The sequence below is a fragment of the Equus quagga genome, chromosome 6 (assembly GCF_021613505.1).
Source record: "Equus quagga isolate Etosha38 chromosome 6, UCLA_HA_Equagga_1.0, whole genome shotgun sequence".
NCBI lineage: Eukaryota > Metazoa > Chordata > Mammalia > Perissodactyla > Equidae > Equus > Equus quagga.
The window spans coordinates 87,010,518-87,028,090 of NC_060272.1; the positions used below are offsets into that span (position 1 = coordinate 87,010,518).

The 17,573-nt window shown below is 43.6% G+C and overlaps 1 protein-coding gene across 3 annotated transcripts in view; it reads left to right on the forward strand.

Moving 5' to 3' along the window:
- The window catches only part of GOLM1 (golgi membrane protein 1), a 52,638-nt gene extending 38,492 nt beyond the window's left edge, over positions 1 to 14,146 (forward strand). For all 3 annotated transcript variants that reach the window (XM_046663925.1, XM_046663926.1, XM_046663927.1), the window contains 4 exons: positions 3,601 to 3,760; positions 4,425 to 4,685; positions 6,686 to 6,799; positions 12,454 to 14,146. In XM_046663925.1, coding sequence (XP_046519881.1) covers positions 3,601 to 3,760; positions 4,425 to 4,685; positions 6,686 to 6,799; positions 12,454 to 12,530 — 612 coding nt within the window. In that variant the 3' untranslated portion in view covers positions 12,531 to 14,146. The remainder of the gene's footprint in view (positions 1 to 3,600; positions 3,761 to 4,424; positions 4,686 to 6,685; positions 6,800 to 12,453) is intronic.
- Positions 14,147 to 17,573: the final 3,427 nt, after the last annotated feature.

A 17,573-nucleotide genomic window follows, 5' to 3' on the forward strand; every position in this document is an offset into this window, starting at 1 on the left:
TACCACATTTTGTTTATTCATTTGGCAGCTGATGGGGATTTGGGTTATTTCCATTTTTTGGCTACTATGAATAATGCTGCTATGAACATTTATGTATGTGTTTTTGTGTGAACGGAATTTTTCATTTCTCTTAGGCATATACCTAAAAGTGGAATTATTGGGTCATATGGTACCTCTATGTTTAATGTATTGAAAACCTGCCAGACTATTTTCAGAAAGTGATCATACCATTTCCCATTTCCACCAGCAGTTTATGAGGGTTCCAGTTTCGCCACATTCTTAGTGGCTCTTGTTATCATCTGTCTTTTTCACTGTAGCCATCCTACTGGCTGTGGAGTGGTTTGGATTTGCATTTTCCTAGTAACTAATGATGTTGAGCATCTTTTCATATGCTTTATTGGCCATTTGGATATCTTCTTTGGAGAGGTGTCTGTTCAAATCTGCCCATTTTTAAATTGAGTTATTTTTATTATTGCATTGTGAGAGTTCTTTATATATTCATAGATATATAAAGATATTGAATACATGATTTACGAATACTTTTTCCCATTCTGAGAGTTCTTTTTTCACTTTCTCGATGGTGTTTATTAAAGCACAAAAGTTTTAGATGACATCTAGTTTATCTGTTTTTTTCTTTTGTTGCTTGTTCTTTTGGTGTCATATCTAAAAACACTTTGCCTAATCCAAGGTCATGAAGATTTACTCCTGTATTTTCTTTTGAGAGTTTTATAGTTCTTAGCGTTTAGTTCTTACACTTAGTCCTTTGATCCATTTTGAGTTAATTTAATTTTTTGTATATGGTATGAGCTAAGTGTCCAACTTCATTCTTTTGCATGTGGATATCCGGTTGTCTTAGCACTATTTGTTGAAAAAAGCCCTCTTCTTTCCCCAGCTGAATTGTCTCGGCAGCCTTGTCAAAATCCGTTCACTGTAAATAAGAAGCTTTATTTCTGGACTCTCAATTCTATTCCATTGACCTCTTTGTCCTTGTGTCACTACCACACAGCCTTGATTACTGTAGCTGTGTAGTAAGCCTTGAAATCTGGAAGTGTGGTTCCTCCAGCTTTCTTCTTCTTTCTCAAGGTTATTTTGTCTAGTGTGCACTGGTTGGCTTCCCATATGAACTTTAGGATCTGCTTGCCAGTTTCTCAGCAAAGCAAGGAAGGATTCTGACAGAGGCTGCCTTGGCTCTGTAGGTCACTGGCGAGTATTGCCGTCTTAGCAACATCAAGTCTCCCAATGTGCGAATGTAGGATGTCTTTCCACTTCCTTAAGTCCTTTGAAAATCTCTTTCAACAGTGTTTTATAGTTTTCAGAAGTCTTGCACTTCATTTGTTCAAATTATTTCTAAGTATTTTTTGTTGCTGGTATAAGTGGAATTGTTTTCTTAATTTCATTTTCAAATTGCTTATTGCTAGTGTATAGAAATATAGTTCATTTTTTGTATTGGTCTTGTATCTTGCAGCCTTGCTGAATTTGTTTATTCTAATCGTATTTTTTGTAATTCCTGAGTATTTTCTGTATACAAGATCATGTCATCTAAAATAGGAAAAGGAAGATAGTTTTACATCTTCCTTTCCAATCTGGATTCTTTTGTTTCTTCTTATTGCCTCTTAGTCCTGGCTGGGATCTCTAGTGAGGTGTTAAATTGAAGCGGTAAGAGCAGACATCCTTGACTTGTCCTTGATCATAGGGGAAAGCACTAAGTCTGTCACCATTAAGTTTGATGTCAGCTGTATGTTTTTCATGCCCGTTATCAAGTTGAGGAAATTCCTCTCTATTCTTAATTTGTTGAGTGTTTTTATCAAGAAGAGGTGTTTTGGATTTTGCCTCATTTTTTTCTGCTTGTGTTGAGATGATCATGTGTTTTTTTTGTCCTTTATGCTCTTGATATGTATTACGTTAATTGATTTTTAGATGTTAAACTAACCTTGCATTCCTGGGATAAATCCCACTGGGCCATGGTGTATAACCCTTTCGTATGTTGTTGGATTTGATTGCTAGTATTTTGTTGATGATTTTGATGTCTATATTCGTAAGAAATATTGGTTTTTTCCTGAGTCTTTGTCTGGCTTTGATACTAGGGTAATTACTGGTCTCATAGGATGAGTTGGGGGTATGCCTTCCTCTTCTGTTTTTGGAATCGTTGTGAAGATTTAGTATTGATTCTTTAAATGTGTGGTAGAATTCACTAGTGAAGCCATTCGGGCCTGGACTTTTTTTGGGGGAAAGTTTTAAATGACCAATTCAGTCTCTTGTTATAAGTCTACTCAGGTTTTCTTCTTCTTGAGTCAGTTGTGGTAGTTTGTGTCTTTCTAAGAACTCATCTGTTTCATCTGTTATCAAACTTGTTGGCAAAAGTTGTTCAGAGTATTCCTTTTTTATTTGTGTAAAGTTGGTAGTGTTGTCCCCTTTCGTTTTCTATTTTAGTGATTTGAGTCTTCTCTCTTTCTTTTCTTGATCTAGCTAAAGTTTTGTCAATTCTCTTCATCTTTTCAGAGAATTAATTTTTGGTTTCATTGGTTTTCTCTGTTGTTTTTCTGTTCCATATTTCATTAATTCCTACTCTAATCTCTTTTTTGTCCTTCCTTGCTTTAGGTTCAGTTCACCCTTCTTTTTCTGGCATCGTAAGGTGGAAGATTAGGTTATTAATTTGAGATCTGTCTCTTTTCTTAATATACGCCTGTAAGTTTCCCTTTAAGCACTGCCTTAGCTGCCTCCTGTAAGTTTGGTATGTTGTGTTTTTGTTTTCATTTTTCTCAAGGTGCTTTCTAATTTTCCTTGGGATTTCTTTGACGCATTGTTTATTTAGGAGCATATTGTCTAATTTCCACATATTTGGGAATTTCTCAGATTTCATTGTTATTGATTTGTAGTTTCATTCCATTGTGATTGGAGAACATATTTTGTGAGATTTCAGTGATTTTAAACTTGTTGAGGGTTAGGGGCCAGCCCCATGGCCTAGCAGTTAAAGTTCAGTGTGCTCTGCTTTGGCAACCCAGGTTTGGCACCTGGGCATGGACCTACACCACTTGTTGGCAGCTGTACTGTGGCGACATCCCACATACAAAATAGAGGATTGTTTGGCACAGACGTTAGCTCAGAGCAAATCTTCCTCAAGCACAAGGAGGAAGATTGGTACAGATGTTAGCTCAGGGTGAATCTTCCTCAGCCAAAAAAAAAAAAAAAAGAAAGAAAATTTGTTGAGGCTTGTTTTGTGGCCTGGCATCTCTCCTGTCCTAGAGCATATTCTATGTGTACTTGTGAAGAATGCATATTTTGCCCTTTTTGGGTCGAGTGTTCTCTGGATGTCTGTTCAGGCTAGTTGGTTTGTAGTGTTGTTCAGATCTTCTCCTTCCTTGTTGATCTTCTTCCTCCTGGGTAATCCAGTGTTGAAAGTACTTCTGGGAGATCTTGACTCAACCTCAGATCCCCTGACTTACGCCAGGTGAGAGGGTGTGATTGGGATAGATCACAGCCTGTCTCAGGTTTCAGTGATCCCGTTTGTCAGAAGGATGTGGTGGTCCGTTGCATGGCTTGGGTTTTTGCAAGTTTGTGGTCACGGAGCCCCTGCCTTGTGTTCCTGTGCTCCTGTTTCAGCTCCGAGCCCTTAGCGAGCCTCAGCCCCGGCCGCAGGACGCAGGCCTGCCGCAGGCAGAGGCTCCACAAGGGAAAGGAGACGTGCCTGGCGACAGCGAGCCCCGGACCCCGGCCCCTAGTTCTGAGGCAGCTGTGGATTCAAAGAGACAAGGTGACAAAGGTAAGTGTAGCTTGGTAATTACGTTTAAGCCCCCTTTGGAGCCCCATTCAAATAAAAAACATAGGAGCAGTGCATGCCATCCACTCTGCACTAGTCCTCCCAGGGCACAATGCTGCTGGGGATGGGCGGGGCGGGGGCCCGCAGGAGGCAGTGAGTGTCCCTGGGCACCTGGAGTCGGGGCTGCAGGGCTCGTTCTCCATCTTCCTGATGTTTCGTCCTTTGAACTGATTGCCTTGTCCTTTGGGAGCCGTGTGGAAAATGTGCAGGCAGCAGCTTTATTCGGGACACGGATGGGACTGTGGCTTTGAGGGGAGGGGGCTGAGTCCTAGCTGTCGTTGGCTCCCAAGGACTTGTCTCAAACAGATGGGACGGTCAGGTCACCTCAGCACCCTCTTCCTCTTGTAGGTGGTTGCTGTAATTGAGGTAACTTAGTCCAGGCTGTTTGTCTAACCACTTTCCTCTTGCGGTTCTGAAGAGGAGCTGCAGGCATAGAGAGGCCTAGAGTCTTCTGCTTAGGTCACAAAATACATTACCCAACCACCTCACCCACCACAGCCCACCCCATCCACCCTCCTTGGAAGGCTCTGGAATGGAGTGGTACTAGGGTTTTTGTTTTAATTAAATTAAATGCTAGTGACGTCACAGCTAACTGTTCTGTGCACAGAGGAAACCAATGAGGTTCAGGTTGTGAGTGAGGAGGCGCTTCAGAGGGACAGCCCGGGGCTGCCACACGAGCCAGGCCAGGAGCAGGCTGTGGAAGAAGACAGACGTGCGGGTGGAAAAGGCGTTGGAGAAGTTGGCCGGACCCCACAGGTGCCAGCCACCCTGTTGGAGAGCCAGGAAAATCAGGAGATGGAGGGCCCTGCGCGGGACCAGCTCGTCATCCCTGATGGGCAGGAGGAGGAGCAGGATGCTGACAAGGAAGGTGAGTGAGAGGCTCCGGGGCTGCCAGCCGACCCCTTTCCACCAAGCACTTAGCCCTCTCAGTCTCCTTCCGGGTGGGTAACCGTGAGGTTCACCAAATGGCAGTTCCCCATTTGGGGCTCACTTTGTTCGTCTGGCGTCCATTGTTGAGTCGGAGGCAGGTGGGAGAGCAGTGCACTCCCCACACTTGGCGCTTTTTGGCGCTTTCAGAAATAATATTCACGGCTAGGCAAGGGGACTTTTCAGGTGGAGGACCTTGAGATGGGTGCTTGGCATCAAGTGAACTAGGCCTCGTGGCAGGCAGCCCACATGCCTGCAGCTGTCTGCATGTCCTGCAGCGTCACCGGTCAGCGCCTGGCACATGGAGGGAGGGGGGGCGATGATTGGATCGATGGGATTTGGGGCATATTTGAGCAGTGCGGAAAAGTGACACATGAATCCCTTTCTGGTTTGGTTGAGCTTTTTTTTTAATGGAAAATGTGGGAAACTGAGATCAACAGGATATTCTGGGATGTATTTTGGTCCCTTAAAAACGTGAAAAATTTCAAACCCAGCTGACACAGGAGCCGCTTAAATATAGATCTTTCTCAACTTATGATGGGGTTGCATCCTGCTAAATCCCTGTAAGTTGAAAATATCGTAAGTCAAAAATGCATTTAGTACACCTGACCTACTGAACATTATAACTTAGCCCAGCCTACCTTCAGTGTGCTCACACTTACATCAGCCTGGAGTTGGCAAAACCATCTGACACAGAGCCTGCTGTATAAGAAAGCATAGAATACCTCATGTAATTTATTGACTACTGTGCTGAAAGTGGAAAACAGAACGGCTCTAAGTGTCTCGGTGGTTCCCCCTCGTGATGGCACGGCTGCCTGGGAGCTGCGTCTCACCGTCGCTGTCCAGCAGCACGAGAGCATATCCTCCTGCACATCGCCAGCCAGGAAAAGGCCACAATTCAAAGTATGGTTTCTGCTGAATGCGTATCGCTTTCACGCCATCATAAAATCGAAAAATCCTGAGTTGAACCATTGTCACGTAGGGGACTGTCGGTAGAAGACACCTGTGCTCTGGGACTGAGCAAGTAACAGAATTTGGGGAATGTGCTTATTTGCAGAAGTTATCCTGATTCCACTTAAATCTAATTTTCTCTCAAGTTTCTTTTTCTGAAGAATGTGTTCTCATGAGTTCTCAGTTAAAGAAAGGAAACTCTAGTGGCAGATCAGCGGCACTCAAGTTTCAGAGCACCTGCAGGCCTGTGGGAGACCCCTCGCTCTGGGGCAGTTGTACTGCTCTCGCTGTAGAGTAAAGCCGCAGCTCCCAGGCCTGCGCTTCCTTTCCACGGCAGGCAGTGGGTGCAGAGAGTCTAACTAGAGCGAACTTGCCCGGGCACGCTTTTTTAAAAAAGATGCTGTTTACCTACATGTATACACATATAAAATGCTTACGTTAGACCCTCTGCATATATCTGTGGAATGCATTTTGTCCCAATCTTCTTTCCTGGTCGCTGTTCTCTCCAGGGATGAACGTAATGAAGAATGAACCTAATTCTGTATGTGTGATGGAAAATTTTATCCTTTGGCTCACAATAGCCACTCCATTTTCTTCTTCTGGAGCGATGAGCCATTCTGAGGAGATGCTGTCATTAACTAGAAATCTGTTGTTTCCGAAAAAGAGTGGTGCCTTTCTTTAACTTTGAGTTGATTGTCTCTGTAAAAAACCAGGATTTGGGTTTAGTTAGCTGGTTAGTTGCCCCATTTCCAGCCTGCAGTATATCCCTTTGTTTTAGGGTTATGTTTTGTATAGTAGGTCAGAGTTGAAGTGGGGCATGCCTAAGTAGAGAGCTCCTACAGGGCATTTGTACCGGAAGCAAGCACATGAGCCCCTGTCATTCCTGAGAGGCGGCATGAAGAGCTCTCGGTACCTGAGCTCTGGTGTTCCTGTGGCATCGAGAGAGAAGTGATGTAGCTTATGTTTTATGTGTCTGTGCCAATTTTATAGGGAGAAACCAGCAGAAACCGGGAGGAGATGATGACTACAACATGGATGAAAACGAAGCAGAATCTGAAAGAGACAAGCAGGCAGCCCTTGCCGGCAATGACAAAAGCGTAAATGGTGAGAAATGGGGTGGGGTGGGTCACTTTCATGTCTGCTTGGTGGCCCTTCACCTGTGGACTGACTGTGCGACGACTCCCACGGCGGTGTTGTACGTAATCGCTATTCCAGGGGACTCGTTTTCTTCAGAAGCCTTTGAGTGTAGGGGCAGCGGAGGCAGCGGAGGGTTGAGGAGCCCCAGCTGCAGACCTTTCAGGAGGGCCGCGTGTGTGCGGTGGGCTCGGGCCCTCAGGAGTCGGTGGGGGTTTGTCTTCACTGACGTGTAGGGACTTGATCACTCTACAGCGCCCAGCAAAAAGCCCTCGCGTGCGCGCAGAGCTTCCAGACAGCTTTTTGGAGTAGCGCTCCATATTATTACTGTTTTGATTTCTGAAGAGTGGGGTGGATCAGGTTCTGGACTCGTCTGCTTCCTTGTGACTGCGTGCAGGTGGTGTTCCTCTCGCTTCATACCAGGAGCCACGTAATGGCGGGTACTGCCTTGGTTAAGGCGATGCCCACCAGCTGCCTCCATGGCAGAGGCCCATTTTCGCTTGGGAGCCGATAGTCATCTAGAGGGGAAGCTTGGAAAAACCCTGGTCTGCATGGTGACTGTCCGCGTCCTGTCCCCCCTCACTTTTACAGCTGCCGTTCTTTAAGGACCACTCCCTGCCCGCATGCACACTTGTTTTAGCATCACTATGGACTCATGGTTTCCTTTTTTAAAATTGGTTTTTCTGTCAGGTTCTTGGTGTTTTCTTTGTCAGTTTTCAGTAGCTCTTTGCACGCTAGAGAGATCGCCCTTTATCTGTGATGTAAGTTGCAAATACTTTCTCCCAGTTTGTGTTGGTTTTGCTTATGGTGTTTTTGCCATGCTAAAGTTTCAAAAATTTTTGTCTTTTTTTCTTTTCTTGCCCCTGGATATTAAGTCGTAGTTAGAAAGCTTTCCCATCTAGAGTTGGAAGGAATTCGCCTGTTTTTGTTCAGTATGCTTTCAGAATTTTCTGTTTTATGTTATGAAGGAAAACAGATTCAGAACACCACACAAAACATGAACTATGAGAAGGTGAGCACCCCCCTGCCCCCATCAGGAGATAGAGCTCGGCTGGCCCTCCGGAGGCCCCTCTGCTGTCCCGGTCACAGCGCTGTCCCTCCTGCGGTAGAAACGCCTGTCCTGACCTTTCTGCCAGGCATGTTCTTGCCTTTATTTATGGATTTACCAACCACGTGGGCATCCCTGGACACCTTGTTCAGACTTCGCCAGTTTCGTAAATTTGAGCTGTCTTTAAGTCTCTCTTAATCTACAGGTCCCCCCTCCATTCCTTTCTTTTCTTTACAGTCTCGTACGGAGCCAAACCATCTGCCCTGGAGTTTTCCACAGTGCGGGTGGTGCGGATTGTATATTTATGGTGTGGTTTAGCATGTTCTGCTTTCCTTCCTCTTTCCTGCAAATCAGCAGCTGATATTTGGGCTCAGGCCCTTGGAGGATGATGCATAGTGGCGTGTTCTTTCATCAGGACACACGTAATGTGTGTGTCCTTCTTTTTGTGAGGTAAGCAGCAGTTGATGGTCAGTGCCTTTGTGTATTAATTGATTGGTGGCATTCTAATTCAGCCATTGCTATTTCGTTTGTTAGTTGGAATATTTTGTAATTAGTCAGTGGTATTGTTCATGTAGTATAGGCAGGATAAATGCTTGATTCTTTATTTACCATTTTCACAATCAGGAATTATTTCCCTCTCATCCTCTGAAGGTGACATTTTTAAAATATAATTATAAACTTAAGGATTTAAACCTATTTGATGGATCTCACTCAGTTGCATTTATTCTCCTTTTTGAAGTTCACGTGGTCCCATCTTTTGGCCGTCTTCAGGTTCCTTGGTCTGTTGTCGCCCTCCTGCTCAGCCGCTGCTTTACTCCACACCTGGCGCTTTTTCTCTGTGAGGGGCTCCACCTGGGGAGGGGCCCTGGCAGAGCGGTTTCAGAAGTTCATGGGCCGCAGCTTCCACCTGCCCCTTATTAGCGTGGACTGTGTGGTCGCCTACTCTGGAAGTAGCAGGAGCTCCCCACTTCCAGCTGCAGTTCACCCATTGGCCCAGGTCGTTTCTGCTGTAAATCTGTTGGCTGTTTGGGGTTCTCTTGCGCCAGGTCTATCAGATGCTCCATTGTTCTCTCTGTTTTCTCTCTAGACGCTGCTATCCTATGGGTGGATGTCCCTGGTTTGTCTTTAACTGCTGATGTTTTGGGGTCTGCAAGAGTCCTTCTCGTCTAGTTTTGTTGTAAATGTTGTCCATGGTTTTTGAGTTTTTTAGTTAGCTAAACTTTAGTTGCTTTGTGTAGGGACTCAGAGATTCAAGAACGATGCCACTGTTGCCACCGTCTTTCCAGAATCCTCTTCTGCTTTCATATTTACGTTTAGATCTCTTGATTCATTTGATTCGTTTCAAATGTGTTCAGGTATATGGCACAAGGAGTGGCTCCAATTTTCTTTTTCCAAAGGGCTGCCCGTTTGGCCCAACACCATCTCAAATTGCCATCTCAAAGCCAGTGATTTGAGTTGCTACCTTCATCAAATGCTAAATATCCTGTGTACTTGGGTCTAATTTTTGGACTTTCTCTTTCTATGCCATTGATTTCTCTAATGATTCACACTGTTCCAAGTCTAACAGCTTTTAAAAATACCTGGCCGGTCTAGTCTCTCTGGAAGATCTCAGCCGACGTCTCTTTGAATAACGCTTCCTCCCCTTTTGAATCCTTCCTGAACTCCAATGAGAAGTGTGTTGGGTCTTCTCATTCTATTCCTGTTTCTTATTCTCTTTTTCATGTTTTCAGTTTCTGCCTTTCTAGTCTGTATTCAGAATAATTTCCTCAGAAATATCTTCCGGTTCAACAATTTTTCCCTCAGCTATGTCTTATCTATTCTTTAATTCATGCTTTGTTTTTAATTTTAATTATTTTTCATTTCTGAACTTTATTTGGCCACTCTGTGTGGGCCCTTATTCCTCGCTCACGTTTGCAAACACCTTTTATTTCTCTACCTGTGTATCACACACAGTTGTTTATGTTCCCTGTCTTCTAGTTGCGGTATCTGAAAACTTTGTGTTTCTCTTGTCTCTGCACATTCTCTCTTACGATCCCTTGTTTCCTTGTGTGTTTGGTGCTTTTTAACTGTGAGCTCCTGGGTTCCCTGGAACCTCGTCTGTGGGGCGTCTTTGAGGACCGAGTTACAGTTGTTTTCCACTGGAGAACGCAGTTGGCCTCTGCCAGTCTTGAGGAGGGCACTGCAAACTCACAACCTCTTTAATAAAGTAAGTTCTTTTCAGGTTTTTTTGGATCACATAGGAAATGTAAGTTCAAATTATATCTCTACACAGTCATCTCACGTGGTTAAGAATCCCGCCAGTCCACACCTGAGGCTTTCTTGCCGTCCCACTTTCTTTCCAGGTTCATTTCCCATTACCTTTAAGCCAAGGATGGGAGTCTTCAGGGTTTCATCTTCATGTAGGATCCCCTTTCTTGACTCCCCGTCTTGAGTGGAGCCCTAGTCTTGAGTTTTTGGCCTCCAGCACCTTTTGCACCTGTGAAGGGAGAAGCCCAGTGTCTTCAGGCTTCCACAGAATCCTTAGGGCAAGAAGTGGCTTTGATGCTTGTCCCCTTCAGGAGTGGTCACTTTCACTTCATTTTTGGCCTGGCAGATTCTTTGTTTTAACTGCCATTATAGGCAATGCTTTTTAATGTTTTCTTTAATTTTTAAAAAAAATTTTAAGTTTTCATTTTGAAATAGCTTAGATTTTTAAAAAATAGCAAGAATTTCCGTATACGCTTCACCCAGGTTCCCTGATGTTAATGTCTCATGTAACCATAGTGCAGTTATCAAAATGAATAAAGTGATATTGACACGTGCTATTATCTATAGACACGTTTTAAATTTAGTGAATTGTCCAGCCAGTATCCCTCTCTGGTCCCAGACCTCATCCAGGATCACACGCTGCGTTTACCGTCATACTCTTTAGTGTCCTTTAACTCGGAGCCATCTGGCTTTATCATTTATGACAGTGATGGTTTTTGAAGTGCTGTGGCCAGCTATTTGGGAGAAAGGCCCTCAGTTTGGGTTTGTTTGATTCAACAATGTGTTCTTAAAAAATACCTTTCAATTTTATCCAACATCTCAGTTATTACAATTGGCAGAGTTGTTTGGGGTTTCCAGAAGTCTTAACTTGATTTTTAAATTATTTTCATGGGCTGTTTAGGTAATTTTTGTAATGCAAAAGGTGAACACATTAGCAGTCAGAATTTTAAGCATATACAAGGTCTCTGGATCTTTCTGTTCTTTATCATTGACTCCACTCGTTTGTGTCCCTCAGTTCCTGAATAGCATGTTTTCTGGTGTGGTTTCTCTCATCTCTTTTGACACATCCTTTTAAATGAGCCTTTTGTTGGTGCCATCGAGTTGACTCTGACTCCTAGCCACCCTGAGTACAGCAAAATAGAACTCTGCCAGGTCTTTCCGCGTCATCCTCTCAGCTTCTGGAGCTCTATCAGACAGTGCTCTGCTGCTCTTCAGAGGGTTTTCACGGCCAGTTATTTGGAAATGGGTGGCCAGGTCCTTCTTCCTGGCCTGTCCTAGTCCGGAAGCTCCGCTGAAGCCTGTGCACCATGAGCGGCCCTGCTGGCATCTGAGATACCACTGGCACAGTTTTCATCACGGCAGCAACACGCAGCCACTACACTAAGACCGACAGACGGGTGGTGTGGTTCCCTGCCCGGGAACGAACCTAGTGTGCCACAGGATGTTCGGCTTTACAGTGACGCTTTGGGATCTTGTATCCCCCACTCCCAGGTGTCCCTCTCAGGATTTGGCCTTGTGCAAGGTTTTAAACAGAGTGAGGGGGTAGGCAAAGTAAAGAAGATAAATGCTCTGCAAGCTCTTTTAAGAAAGAGTTTTAAGTTGAAGTCGTCTCATCAACATCATTTTTAAGATTATGTCATTGAACCGCTTTAAGACCCTGTTTGCTCCAGGGACGGTAGGAGAAAAAGGCATTAGCTCCAATTTTATTAGAGAACTTTAAAAGACACTATTCATTTAAGGCGGTCATTTAATTAATTAAAAAATCATTAACCATTTAATGTGCAGTCGTTGTAAATCAGGACATTGGTTTTAGGTTTTATTTGTGCTGTGTCTTTTTACGTCGTTTGTGTGTCAAAGGATAGAGTAAGGATGGTGGAAGCCACAGAAAGACCTCAGCTCTGTCAAGGAAGAGCTTTGGAGTCACGAGCTGACCAATGCCGTACGTGGCACTTAAGACAGCGGGCCTCCTGCTGGAGGTGCACTGACAGAGGGAGCCACGCGGCACACCAGGGGCTGGTCATGTCAAAAATTTGATGAGAGTACATTTTATCGTGTCCATTCTATAGGATATGGGGCATTGTTTCCTTCTTTTAAACAATGAGTTCTTAGCTGTTTTGACTTTGTTTCCTGGCACCTTGCTGGCCGTGCTGTGGGCTCTTTACTGCCTTGTCCTTGATTAGGAATGCAAATCCACCTTAGGTTGTTGCTCTGGGAGATACTGTCCTCTGTGTGACACAGTTTCTAGACACTTAGGTCAAATGGGACCTGCTTGGGCTGGTTTCTCAAAATGTTTAATATTAGAATATTGTGTTTTTTCTTTCCTTTTTAGTTCTTAATGCAGAAAATCAGAAAAGAGACACAATAAATTTACTTGATCAGCGTGAAAAGAGGAATCACACTCTCTGAATCAAACTGGAATCCTGTGCTGCGTGTCAGGATTGAACAGAGAACGCTACGAAATATTCATGAGGGATTGGATACTGTGAAATGTGCTAAGTCAAACATACATCTAAAGATGATTATTGTGGAGTTTTAGTACCTACTTTATGTAGGAAAATGAGATGGTCTTTAGACAGTTTTGGGGGGTACTTTTGAAGTGTGTATATTAAAATGTCAAAATTTGTCAGCTAATAGGTATTTCATGAGTTCAACACCAAAAGTAGAACCCAAGTTCTTCAAGTATGGCGACGGTGGCAGCTTCTTCTGGAATATAACTTTGTTTAAAAAATAAAAGCCTGCAGGAAGAGTCCATCTTCAGACGTGAAGGAGAGACCTGCGCGCTGGGGAACTCCTTTTTCTCGGTTCCCTCTGGAGTCACTCTCTTCTCCGCATGCTGTGCCGAGTGACCGGTGCCAGCACGTTCTCTCTGTCCTCCCTGGTCAGCACTGAACCATTGTTGGTTTATGCTCTCGTACATGCACTTCTGGTTCTGACAATCAATGGCCTAGAGCACCGACTGTTAACCCAAACATCACTAGCCGCAGTTTTAAATGAGTCTAAATACAAAGGTGGTTTGTGTGAGAGTTTTTAGAAAGACTACTTGCATAATACCCTTGTCATTAATGTACAAAATGCTTTCAAGTGACTTGTAATTTGAAAACTTGTGGCCTATACTTTGCTTAATATGTGTGAGCAAAGCAAATCTTGTGTAATATACCATATTACCAAGAAGAGCCACGAGGGGCTTAGACCGACCCAGCAGGGGCCGAAGCAGAGCGGTGCGGCCGCAGGCACTGTGGGCGACGTGGGCTCGCTGTGGACAGGCTGCCTGCTTCACCACTAGAGTAAGAGCAGAGGCATGCGAGATTAAGGATCCGTGCAGTGTTATAAATTGGGAACGTTTAGAAAGGCAAGACAAAGGACTAGTCCTTTTGTCCTAGTCTACACATTTAGCTTGTGGTAACTATTACAAAACTGATGTAAAAATCAAGTTAGTTGGAAAATGACTAATCATAATTTACACTGACAATAGTGACATTAGGTTTGACATGCATTGGTTCTTAATATTTAGGGTAGTCAGGCCGTTGCCACTTGTGAATAACTGAAAGTCACAGGAATGACTTTCAGCGAGGCTCCCTAAAGGGTACATGGGTGGTGATGCTTATTAAAGTGCATTTCGAGTCACAGGATGTGAGCTGCAGGGAACTCAGGTCATTTGGTGTAACCCCTTTGTTTTCAGCGAGGAAACAGGGCCCAGAGAAATTGTGGCGCTTATCAGGCCAGAGAGCTGGTGAGCTGGAATCCTGGCCTCACCCCCAGTGTGGACTCGCTGTGCCCCAGTAATCACCCAGTCGGGACCTGGTTTGCATCCAGGTCAAGATCACCAACTTGAATGGTCTTCGTGTATGCTCTCCTTTTACCTAATCACCGAGATTCAGCTCTTCACCCAGAAGAGGCAACTGAAGGGGTATAAAAGTAGCTTTGCAAGATTTTATCTAAGTCCACGTCCAAGCTCCCTTTGTGTCTTAGTGTTGATATTCTCTTGCTTTTTCAAATAATTAATAAAACTTTTATTCATCTCAGTTTAATCTGTGCACAGAGTTGCTGAGAAATAAAATATTCTTTATTAGTTAAACTTTTAAAACTGCTTTCAATTTTCCCTTCATCCCTTATTGGATCTCTAGAGAATTAGCTTTAAATTGGGGATTAAGGATGGTAGTTTGCCTTAAATCTTTTGTGGAGTGAGATGAGATGTCAATACGAATAAAAAATAACGATGATGGTTCCGTCTTCACGTACACAGGCACCCAAAGGCCATTCGTTCAGGGGTGTGTACTGTGAGCTGTTTCTCCAGGCAATCCTGCTTTATTTACCGCTGGCTTCCCTTGGGATCACAGGCACCTATTCCAACGCAACAATTTAGAGGTGTCATGGCTGTTTAAAAAAACCCAAAAACCTGTGTAATAAGCGTCAGGTAGATATCAAACCCAACCTTGGTCTTTTGGTTTCATCCAAAATTAAATTTAGCAGCTATCCAATTTTTAACAGGTGTAAACTCTTTAATTCACACCTTCCTCTGTACTCTCACATGGCGTGTAGACAGGAGTGGATTCGTTTGGTCTTTGTCTCCTACAGATAGGACTGCAGATGGAGATTCCCTAAGCAACACTGGATTAGATTCCACGAGTAATCCAGTCACTGCACATAATTAATGTACTTCTGTGTGCTGGATTTGAGAAATCGTTACCTGTGAAGTCACTGTGCTGTCATTAAATAACTAGATTGGTCACTAGCATGACTCTTGTTTTAATTGGTAATAGCTGGTTACCATTCCTAGTCGAGTGCTTGAAGAGAATGGTGAAATCAGGGTCATTTAAGGTCCAGGGGGGCAGTCTGCTCCCACTGTGTATTTTAGCCTGAAAGACTATTCATTATAAATAATGGTAGTTTATAGGACAGTCAACTTCTAACACTTGTCTTTGAGATGAATTTTAGAATAAATATGTAAATTTAAAATAAACGTTCTATTAACTGTGGGTTATATTAACAATTTTTGTTCACGTGGTTAGCTTAAGACTTTGAAAATGTTCATCAGTGTCAGAAAGTTGGGCAAATAAGCTTATGATAATTGTGTATTTCAATATTTGTATGTTTGTGTGCTATTTCTCAGCTCGGAGGCAACACTTTCTTCAAGCGTAGTAAGCCACTGTCTCTTAAAAATTGGTTTGTAAAGTTCCGGTAATGTACGCACCGAAGGAGTACTCTAAGTAGATATGTTCCTCTGCACCTGAACCCCAAACTAAATGCTTCTGTCCTTGTTGGTGTGCCAGGGAAACACATCTCTGGGAAAGGTAAATGACTTGAAATATTGTCATCTTCAAACGACATATAAACTTCAGATAATGAGCTTTTTTATAAACCAAGGCCCTAGCCAGTTCTACAGTAGCATAACTGTCCTGATTTGAGTGACAGACCATACCTTGCTTACACACTTTGTACGCCTGCAAAGATTCTAATACTGCGATGGGTGCTTGGTAAATATTTGACGGTTAAGTCCAAATGAATGATTGGGATGGATCAGAGAGGTGGTCCCAGACACTCTGATTTCCCGTATAACTGAAGTTTTGCCTTTGAGAACCTTTATAGAGATTCAGATGACCAAATGCCTTTTTAGAATGAATGTTAATGACATGAAAATTCGGATGAAAACCAACTTAGCCTTAGAGGCAAGCCAGAGTCTTTGTGGAAGAGTTCCTGATGTTAGCTTGCTTTTTATTAATTTCTTTCAAACCTGTAGTAAAATCTCAGTAATGGAACCCCCAGGTTGATATATCATGTCTGCCTTTATTTGGAACTTAAATGTTCACCTAAATGTTTTACCTCACTGTCCAAAAAAGCTGCTGCATTATCAACATTTTAACATATGAGTATCATTAAAAGAGAAGTTCTGTGACCTTAACCAGCAGTCTGCAACTGCCAGACGTTTCCTATAAAGGATAATCTTGGTATAACAATCTCCTTGCTCTGGTTTTTAGAGATGGGCTCATTCAGAAGTTATTCTAGAAGTCAACAGATGACCTGTGATCACAACAAAGCACCACTTTCCTTTAAGCTTGGCTAAGTTTGAATCTGAACACAAGGTGGCAGGTACTGCATTTTTACCTTTGCAGTAATTTAGAAATTCAGAGTTGTTGCATAGAAAAGATCCTCCAAAAGCTGACATTCTTTTAAAATGGAAAGCAGTGTTAGCAGAGGACCACAGTGTAAATGAATGCACAGGTGGACGGGTTCAATCTGACAGGTCCTTTCAACACTTCACAAGCAAATTTTTAAAACACCTTTGGCAGCTGTGGGATGATGAAAATATTTAGTCATCCAAAGTTTATTTTATTATTTCTTACTGCAAAAGCAACCAGCTCTGGTTCCCTACGATCTTTAGATTTGGAGGTATTTGATATGCCAACTTGTGCTTAAGTTGATGGGCAAATAAACAGAAATCAACCAGTTTTACCAGGTGAAGGAAACTGTTTAGGGGAAGGGCCACCAGACCCCAACTTGCCACCTCTGAATGCCTCTGCGCTGCGAGCTGGCCTGTGTTCTCTCCCAGCCAAGGCAGCCTTCCCGCCGGCCCTTGTGGCCGTCTACCTTTTCTATTCAGTGTTCCCTAGGGTAGCTCGTTGCCATCAGGATGTCTTCTACATCTTAAAAAATCCACGTCCCATTGAGCAGGTCCCGGAAAGGTGAAGTCCCTTTTCGCAGGTTTATAATCCAGTTGGGAGGATAGAAACACTATTTAAATTACAACTAAAAGGGGCCTGGCCCGAGATGTGTGGCGTTTCAGCTGAAGGATGAGGAGAAATTGGCCAGAAGAGGCTTAGCAGTCAGGGGAGGCAAAGCAGGTACAGCTTGAGAAGCCCAGGGGAGACGGCAGAAATGAAGTGGGCCAAATCGGGCATTCCTGGGTGAGGACTGTGTCACTAACCAGAGAACAGTGGATCTTTCTTTTATGATCACGCCAGCTCCTCCAAGAACAGAGTGGGGCAAATATGAATGTGGGGAAGTCACTTCTTCACACCCAAGCTGTCTCCATTACTTCACCCCACTCCCTACACCTCAACTTACTTTCCCACTCCTGCCTCATCTCCTCCAGAAAGGGCCTTCACCATTGTTAGCAGCAATCTTTATTTGCCCAATCTAATCTAATGGGCCCGTCTTGGTCCTTATTTTACTGGCCTTTTAGCTGGATGTGCCCTGCATTCTGTTTATTTTCCTGCTAAGTCTCCTTTGCAGGCTTTTCCAGTGCCCAGAGGCAGCCAAAAAGGAACTCTCGTCTCTGGTGTTCTTTGACCAACGATTAAAATAATGTCTTAGCTAGAGGAGTCAGTCTTGTGAAAACAAAACAGTGAAACAGACAGAAATTTGCCCAAGGGTGGCATGGCATGATTTTTAAGTGCTCACTTCTCTTGGCCTGTCTCATCGCCTATCTGCTGCCTCCCCATTCTCTGGCCC